Genomic DNA, 9,393 nt, shown 5'->3' with positions numbered 1-9,393 from the left:
AACCAGCTTCCAGTTTGGATTCAGGAGACAGACACTATCTCTACTTTCAAGATTAGGCTTCAAACTTTCCTTTTTGTTAAAGCATATAGTTAGGGCTGGACCAGGTGACCCTGAATCCTCCCTTAGTTATGCTGCAATAGGTGTAGGCTGCCAGGGGATTCCCATGATGGATTGAGTTTTTCCTTTCCAGTCACCTTTCTCACCTCTCTGCATCGAATCATATCTGTTATTAATCTCTGTCTCTTCCACAGCATGTCTTTCATCCTGTTTTCCTTCTCTCACCCCAACCGGTCGCAGCAGATGGCCCCGCCCCTCCCTGAGCCTGGTTCTGCCGGAGGTTTCTTCCTGTTAAAAGGGAGTTTTTCCTTCCCACTGTCGCCAAAGTGCTTGCTCATAGGGGGTCATATGATTGTTGGGTTTTTCTCTGTATTTATTATTGTGCGATCTATTGTACAATATAAAGCACCTTGAGGCGACTTTTGTTGTGATTTGGCGCTATATAAATAAAATTGAATTGAATTGAATTGAATTGAATTGTTCATTACTTGTAGTGGTAAGTGTGAGTCCATACACCTCTCTTTCCATAAACCCATCCCTATATACAGTACATACATGTATGTCCTCTCTTAATTATGGTAGTATTTTAACTCATTATCTTGGGGTAATTTTTAGGTATTTATTTTTTAAAATGGAACATTTTTTTTTTTAAATAAAAATGACATTGTAAAGTTCATTATAAGATAGTGAAGCCACAAATAATTTGCATTGCAAACCATGACACTGATAGTCTGGCAGGTTCTGTCCAGAAATCTGAGTTATTTTTTGAAAATTTCTAAAAACTATGTTGAACACATGTTTTACACTCCAACTTTAATAAATGTAAAGTGATGACAGGTGCTTGTTTTGCTCCTAGTGATTTTGCTAAAGCTAAGGTGAACATCTCTAACATCATATTTGTCAGACAGAAGTGGATGAGCTTGTTTCCTTCTTTAAACACAGTTTCTGTGCTTTTACAGAAAGTGTAAAGTTCCGCACGACTGAAAAACATGGAGGTGTCCTTGAAGTCTATTATTGAGATTAGTGGGAAAGACTATGTCCATCTGATGATTCCCAAGACTTAAAGGCAAAGCTCTGTGAAGAGATTACGAAAGTGACCCATAGCAGCTCTAAGGAAGACAAACAGGTAAATCTTTACATTCTGCTTCTTGAAGCGGTCACTGATTTGTCGCATATTCTACTGGCTCTGTGTTTCAGCTTAATTACATCGAATAATGCAGACTGGAATCTCACATTTAAAACATTTAGGTTTATAAAATGGAAAGAAATGCATGAGACGTGTATCTGAATAAACACAAATTGACCAAATGTTTGAAGTTAAAAACTTACTCGATACTTTGCTGACACAAAGTTTGCAGAAATATAAAAGAAATTGAATGTCCCAATACTTTTGGTCTGGACTTCTAGTGACTTCTTTTGCTGTGTGTTGCTTTGATGCTTCAGTCAGGCCTGTTTTTTACTGCCAGAGAAATTTCAGTGTTTTTTATTCTGGCTGTATCTCTAAATGTGAAAAAGTTTAAATTTGATTCAAGGTCAACTTAGAAACAAGACTGGAGTTCACTGATACCATGGACGTCAAGCGTGCCGTCAAACAACGTTCCTGTGGAAACGCTTCTCCAGCTACAATCACTTGTAAGAAAAACCATAAAGCCCTCAATCAATTAGTTGTTTTTGACAGAAAGACACTTTTTGTATTCTCTAAATCTGAGCTGACTTACTTTGATTAACGTGATACTGATAAATTGTGACTGAAACTCACTGTGACTGAATCCAGAAAAAACATAATAACCTGGCTGTGTTTGATTTCAGGCTATAAAACAGAGCCTACTGCACCACCACCGCCACCACGTTCGCCTATACCACCAGGACCTGTTATCGTGGGTGTGATATTTCTTCTTGTTGTAGTGATCTTGATTTCTTCATTTATACGATTGTATGTCAGGAGAGTCAGGGAGTCCAGAGCTTTAGGTGAGTATATTTATTACATGACTTACACACATGTTTTTTTTTGTTTGTTTGTTTTTGCTCTAATGAATTACCTTAAAAAGCGTAAAAATCCTGACTGAGCATGAGATCAATCCAGATCTTTCATGCTTAAAGGAAAAAGGTGTTGGAAACTTTTTGCCATTAGAGGGCAGTCTTTCAGCATACTGACTGAATTCTGACTTCAAATAATGCCGTCACTGCTGCTGATTGAACAAGGAGCACATCAGTTCGACCAAACTCGACCAAATGTAAATACAGAACAGGGAAAATTAAGCACACCTGTGCATGTGTTGTGCTTTTCATGCTCTTGTGCTCCTTGTACAGTTACTTCACTGGTACATTAGCACAGTGCATTGGTGAGACAGCTGTTGCTGTATGAGTAAATCTATAACACTGTAACCTTTCAGCAAGAATGCTGCCAGGGAAAGAAATGGAGTTTGAAAGTGGAGATTATGAGGACGTCATGGACAAAGACAATGAGATGGAAGACTTCAGTCGTGGCAGTGAGTCATTCATTCAGTTTTATCTGTTTTTTTTCTAAACAGTGTTTAAAGTCCATAGCTTAATGGGCTTTGATATACTCTACACCACCACTATCATTATTTTAATTTGGACACGATAATATAAGAAGCTGCACCACCTACACTGTTATATTTTACACTAACTACTGCATGTTAGTACTACAGTTTTCTGTCTTCATAACTTATTTTTAAATAACTGTACTATATCAAGAATGTCAGTTGCTCTGCCCATATAAATTACATTCTTTCCTGTTTTAAATATGTTTTTTATCCTCTTCAACATCATCCTCCCTGCTGTTGAGTTGAAGGTGCACAAATTTAAATTTCACCAAAATTTCAAAAAGACAGACATAAAACAGATTTAAAAAGTAAAATTATATTTCAAAGTGACTTCTGTCTGGATACAAAGACCAGAAAAACTAATATCAGGACAACACATCTTCTCTTTGACAGGATTACACCATCTTTTGTTCACTTATAAATCCAGACCCCCACCTTTTTTCTTGCCACTAGCTTTAGCTTCTCTGTCAGATCGTGTGAGAGTGAAACCAGGTATATACACTATATACACGTTAAAGTCTGAGATGCTTTGATTCAACCATGTTTCAGTAAAACAGATAAGACTGCACACACAATATACTGTCTGTGTGTGCAGTCTTTGGCAATATCACGAGCTCATCACTTTTTTTCGTAGAGTTGACAGAGTTTGCAGCTACCAGATCGATAATAACCTTAAGGTAGAAATATCACCTTTCTGACACTGTTACAAATTGAAAAAGTAATACGTTTCCTGTTTATTAAAGTGTTCCTTTTTTTCTATAGTAGACCGCTTTTTTGTGAAACTATTTGCCTGTCTTAGACTTATTTCAGACACTTCCTACTAAACTATCTGCTTCCTTCTTAGGATGATCCTGTATCGCTTATGTATGTAAGATTCAGTTTTCTTTAAAAAAAAAAACAGGCACAGATCTGGGATGTAGAAGTTTTTCCAAAATTAGCTTTTTTTCATTCAGGATTCAGATCTGAGGCCGAATTCTTCTCAGAGAATGATGGGCGGAGTGTTTCCTCTTTACCTTATGATGATATTGATGAAGCAGATGAGGCTCGACCCCTGACCTTTCCGGGCACTACTGCTCCTGCTGCCCGAGACGTCAACGTTCATGAAGGTGTCCATAATGAAAACACTAGAAAGTTCTGAACCAGTTTACACACACTGTTTTCACATCACAGTACCAATGAATTTCAAATTTGAAAATGCCATCTATGAGACTAGTCAATGTTTAACTGTGCCAAATATTTTTCTTTGTGACAGACGGGGTGACCTATGAAGTGGAAGATACACAGGAGAGTTATGATGACATTGATACAGTCCCTGAAACTGCACAGACTACAGCAGAGGTCCACGACAGCCCTGAAACACAACATGACTTAAACACAGCAGCCCCAGGATTGGTGAAGAGGGATGAGGACTACCTAGAGCCAGATCAAGATGAGTGAGCCAAATGCGGCTTTAGAAACTACTTAAAAAAAGTCTCACAAAGTGGCTCCTGACAAAATTAACTGTTCTTTTTCTCTAATTAAAAATAAGAGGACAAAATAATTAAAATATATTGATGCAACATACATTTACTGAAATTTCTTGAAGAAAACTACATTTAATGAGAGCAGCTTCACTATCGTTTTATTTTTATTTGTAATACTCGCAGCAGTCACACACTGCTCCATCTCAGGCGTCTCTCCACCCCGTCAGGTCCCGTCCACCTGCTCACATAGGGGAGACATGATTAGACGATGGGGATTGGCTGCGTCGGTCTGCCTCCCCTGAGACCGCCCCTGAACCCACTGCTTCACCCCTCCTCTGCAGCTGAGTCAAAAACCACACCCACCCTCAAATACGAAGCCAGTCTTTATTGAATGCCAAGGTTAAATATATTTCATTGAACGTTTAAGTTGGTTTGGACAGTAATTCAAAGTGATATGAGATCAGCTGACACAAGCTGTGAATCGGTGTCTGGAAAGGGATGTCAAAACTGGACTGTAGGTGGCAGACAGTTGGTGCCATAAGCCACCCCCTGTGTTCAAGGGTGGCTGTTCACAGTTTCAAACCATCTGTCTTCTCTGTCCAAAATGTGAACACTGACATCCTCGAAAGAGTACCTTTATCCTTCATAAGCAGATGTACAGCTGAGTCTTGTGGAAACCAGCCAGGACAGCTTGTGAAACATCTCCTTAGATATTGTTGAATTCAGTTGTGTAAATCCACAAAGAGCAGAAAACCTCAGAGCAAGAGCTGTAAAGCTCAGCTGATCATAGCCAGTTGTACTGGAAATTTCTTTATTCTATGTATTGGTCACATATTTTAACCATATCACTATGGTAATAGTAATATCACTTTCTCATTTAGCTGTATGCATGAATGTTATCATAGAGGGCCTATTGTAGAGTTGAAGACATCCAGGCACCCTGTTCAAGGGAGGTGACGGGTGCGGGTGGAAGGTGACTTTTCTTCGAGTGGGAGGGGGTCAGGAATGAGCTGGACTGAAGGTATAGTGGTATATGATCTGCTGTGGAGTGTTCTTTGTTTGAGAGTGTTTGTGGGGGTATAAAAGAGTTCAGGGTGGTGTCCTTTCTCAGAAAAGCATTTTGGTGTTTGACCTGAATGTTTTCTCCACTGCAGTGTTCTTAATAAACTTCACTTCAGAAACATGCTCACCTGGTGGCTGGAGTTTTATTTAAGATTTTCCACAACACTATATACTAAGAAAACGTCTAGACCTCACAAAGAAATTATTGTGCATTGTGATTCTTTCCCCCTATCCTGAGCGGCTACAGCTGATTTTGGTGTTTCCCCACTGGCCCAAATTTGCTTTAAGCAATGACAGCATTCATTCTTCTGTGTAGGTCTGGAGGCACAGTCACCCTCTACAATGCATTTGCTACCTTTGCTTTCTTACGTTGAGTAAATTGTGCTGTGCAGTGCTGGTACCTTTTCTCCTTTACTTGAATAAAGAAATTAATCAGTACTTTAGCTTTTACAACAGTATTGTTTATGACAGGTTTCTATTCTTCTACTTAAGTACAGGATTTCTGTACTCTGATCAGGTGGGAGTTGCCGTTATGGTGACAGTTAGACTCCAATGGATATTTCCTTATCTCATAGTTATTTACCTGCTCACTCAGTTTGTTTCTTCCCCACTCCACGTTCAAGTTCATACCTTGCCTGGCCACGCTTCACATGTACCACCTTACAACCTCTGGAAATCCATCTGCTAAGTTCTAATACATCTCTGTTTCCCAGGTGTTTGCGGCTAATCTAAGCTTTACATCAATTTCACTTTCCCAGGCTATCAAGCTGATTGTGACATCACTGATCTTGTGAAATCATCTTTCTGTCTGCCTTCTTCAGGTCAATCAGCCCCCACACTGGGTACTGTCATTCTCCCTTGTAGGCAACTTTGTGCAAACCACCTCTTCCCCATCGCCACCTCTCCCCATCACTCAGACTCAGGTAGAAATTTAGACAATCATGAAGATCAAAAATTCTTTTTCTATGTGGGCGATCGTGGCTCAAGAGTTGGGAGTTCGCCTTGTAATCGGAAGGATGCAGGTTCGAGCCCTGGCTCGGACAGTCTCGGTCGTTGTGTCCTTGGGCAAGACACTTCACCCGTTGCCTACTGGTGGTGGTCAGAGGACCCGGTGGCGCCAGTGTCCGGCAGCCTCGCCTCTGTCAGTGTGCCCCAGGGTGGCTGTGGCTACAACGTAGCTTGCCATCACCAGTGTGTGAATGGGTGGATGACTGGATATGTAAAGCACTTTGGGGTCCTTAGGGACTAGAAAAGCACTATATAAATACAGGCCATTTACCATTTATGTCTCTACCATCCTGGAATCTGCATTAAAATTTTCTCTCCTCTAACAGAAATCCCATACATTCCCCAAAACTGAATGTACGAGTTCACTCATTGCTACATATCTCACCCAGGTCCTTTTAGTGTGTGATAGTGGCTGAGACAAAAGCTATTCAAACTGAGTTTGTCATGGTTATCATGTCAGCTGTGATGAGCATCACTACTACTTTGGCGAGTGCAGGAAAACTAAAGGAAAGAGTGTGTCAGAGTTTTACCCCTGATACTGCTGGATAAACAGAAACTCACTCTGGAACGAGGTCACACAGAGCTCAAGTTTTCACTTGTGAGAGGGAAGCAGTTGTCTCCAACCCACTTCAACTTGCTTTCCCCCTGCAGGTTGTTTTTATTGGTTACACACATGAATATTCATAAAGCTTGTTGCTGTATTAACTAAGAGAAATTACTATATATGGTTACAAAGTGTATTGTGCAAGCATGGTTATACAATGTGTGGTTATATGATGGGAGTGCAGCCCTCCTGGGATGCTGTCGGTATCTTGTCCCAGCCAGGTGGCTTCCTTCATTGTGTAGAATCTGTTCTTCTCAAGGCTGCTTGTTCCCCTTATCGAGGTCGTGTACGTACTCATATGCATGGGTTACATAGAGAGCAAACAGAAGCATTCTAGCTTTTTAAATGGCAACCTACAACACATACATTAAACCTAACAGAGTGATGTAAATTTCTTGTAGTAGTCTGTATATGTCCATACACCTGTCTTCCCATGTGTCAGGAGTTTTCCTGTATTGCAACTCAGGTCAGAATAAAAACGCTCAGACAGGTTTAACGTGTACACGGGTGAGACTCAGGGAGGCTCGCACCCTGCAGTAAAAAAAAACAGCCTTTATTCAGAGAGCACATACAGGAAGAGAGAAAATAGAACCGTGCTGCGTGCAGGCTTCCTGTGGAGCACAGAGTGTAACTTCCCCATTTAAACTGAATACTGAAAGAGCAAACACATTTAAATAAACGTACTTTTAAGCATAACATAATAAAAATCCCAAAATCCTAAAAAATCTCTTAACACCATGCATACATCCCTGCCTTGATTCATACATCACTACATACATATGTGTTTCCTCTGCTAAACCACTTTAATTTTCGCTTAGTTTTCTTAGTCAACTTATTTTAAAAACTTTTTTTTCATAAAAATGAAATAATTATTTGGGAAAAATACCATTTTCAGGGTCTTTGTGGGAGAGATCTAAAATAATCTGTATATGAAGTAGTGATAATATTTGGTGATGTGATTTTGCCTTCAGCTCCATTGTTCTCTTTCTTTTGTTGTGCAAACACACCCTCCCCCAACCCCCGACCAGGAGAGATTCAGGTCTTTCCTTACCTGCAAAGCTACTTTCCTTCCTTACCTGCAGCGTACAATACACCATGGTAGTTTCTATGTGCAATATTTCTCATATGCAATATTAGTTCTGGTCAATCCTTGTCACTACATTGCATGCCTGTCCATAAACATATATACAGGGAGTTGTACATATATTTATATAGCCACACCTTACATAATATGCATAAAGTCTAGTTATACAGACACAAACATATATAAAAAAACAAAACACCCATCTCGCCCCTGTGGGCGGTTTATCCTTCAAGCTCGGGTCCTCTACCAGAGGCCTGGGAGCTTGAGGGTCCTGCGCAGTATCTTAGCTGTTCCCAGGACTGTGCTCTTCTGGACAGAGATGTCCGATGTTGTTCCCAGGATCTGCTGGAGCCACTCGCCTAGCTTGGGAGTCACCGCACCTAGTGCTCCGATTACCACGGGGACCACCGTTACCTTCACCCTCCACATCCTCTCGAGCTCTTCTCTGAGCCCTTGGTATTTCTCCAGCTTCTCGTGTTCCTTCTTTCTGATGTTGCTGTCATTCTGAACCGCTACATCGATCACTACGGCCGTCTTCTTCTGTTTGTCTACCACCACTATGTCTGGATGGTTAGCCATCACCATTTTGTCCGTCTGTATCTGGAAGTCCCACAGGATCTTAGCTCGGTCATTCTCCACCGCCCTTGGGGGCGTCTCACATTTTGAACTCGGAACTTCCAGGCCATATTCGGCACAGATGTTTCTGTATACTATGCCGGCCACTTGGTTATGGCGTTCCATGTATGCCCTGCCTGCTAGCATCTTGCACCCTGCTGTTATGTGCTGGATTGTCTCTGAGGCATCTTTACACAGCCTGCACCTGGGGTCTTGCCTGGTGTGATAGACCCCAGCCTCTATGGATCTTGTACTCAGAGCTTGTTCTTGTGCTGCCATGATTAGTGCCTCTGTGCTGTCTTTCAGTCCAGCTTTGTCCAGCCACTGGTAGGATTTCTGGATGTCAGCCACCTCTTCTATCTGCCAGTGGTACATACCGTGCAGGGGCCTGTCCTTCCATGATGGTTCCTCGTCTCCCTCCTCTTTCTTGGGTTTCTGCTGCCTGAGGTATTCACTGAGCACTCGGTCAGTTGGGGCCATCTTCCCAATGTATTCTTGGATGTTCGTTGTCTCATCCTGGACTGTGGTGCTGACACTCACCAGTCCCCGGCCCCCTTCCTTACGCTTAGCGTACAGCCTCAGGGTGCTGGACTTGGGGTGAAACCCTCCATGCATGGTCAGGAGCTTTCTTGTCTTGATGTCAGTGGCTTCTATCTCCTCCTTTGGCCAGCCTATTACCCCAGCAGGGTACCTGATCACGGGCAGGGCGTAGGTGTTGATGGCCCGGATCTTGTTCTTACCGTTCAGCTGACTCCTCAGGACTTGCCTGACCCTCTGCAGGTACTTGGTGGTTGCAGCTTTCCTAGCGGCCTCTTCATGGTTCCCATTCGCTTGCGGGATCCCCAGGTACTTGTAACTGTCCTCTATGTCTGCAATGTTGCCTTCTGGTAGTTCAATCCCCTCAGTTCTGACTACCTTCCCTCTCTTTGTTAC

The 9,393-nt window shown here is 41.8% G+C and overlaps 1 protein-coding gene across 2 annotated transcripts; it reads left to right on the top strand.

Moving 5' to 3' along the window:
• The first annotated feature begins 1,049 nt into the window (after positions 1–1,049).
• Positions 1,050–5,270, top strand: LOC102081748 (uncharacterized). 2 transcript variants are annotated; one of them, XM_005477954.4, is made up of 6 exons: positions 1,050–1,183; positions 1,590–1,689; positions 1,867–2,025; positions 2,451–2,546; positions 3,578–3,730; positions 3,877–5,270. In XM_005477954.4, the coding sequence occupies exons 2-6, from the start codon at positions 1,626–1,628 to the stop codon at positions 4,059–4,061; spliced, it is 657 nt and encodes a 218-aa protein (XP_005478011.2). In that variant the 5' UTR covers positions 1,050–1,183; positions 1,590–1,625; the 3' UTR covers positions 4,062–5,270. The 2 variants fall into 2 exon arrangements, with proteins under 2 accessions (XP_005478011.2, XP_025757470.1); XM_025901685.1 differs by having other exon boundaries at positions 3,563–3,730.
• The last annotated feature ends 4,123 nt before the right edge of the window (positions 5,271–9,393 follow it).

The sequence above is a fragment of the Oreochromis niloticus genome, linkage group LG20 (assembly GCF_001858045.2).
Source record: "Oreochromis niloticus isolate F11D_XX linkage group LG20, O_niloticus_UMD_NMBU, whole genome shotgun sequence".
NCBI classification, from domain to species: domain Eukaryota; kingdom Metazoa; phylum Chordata; class Actinopteri; order Cichliformes; family Cichlidae; genus Oreochromis; species Oreochromis niloticus.
Note: the sequence above shows the minus strand (reverse complement) of the source record. Positions and strands in the feature narration are given on the sequence as shown.

Coding starts and splice junctions, on each gene's coding strand:
- LOC102081748 (XM_025901685.1), top strand. CDS start 1,626: ATGGACGTCAAGCGTGCCGTCAAACAACGTTCCTGTGGAAACGCTTCT. Junction 1,690..1,866: donor TTCTCCAGCTACAATCACTT/GTAAGAAAAACC, acceptor GTTTGATTTCAG/GCTATAAAACAGAGCCTACT. Junction 2,547..3,562: donor GGAAGACTTCAGTCGTGGCA/GTGAGTCATTCA, acceptor TTCCAAAATTAG/CTTTTTTTCATTCAGGATTC.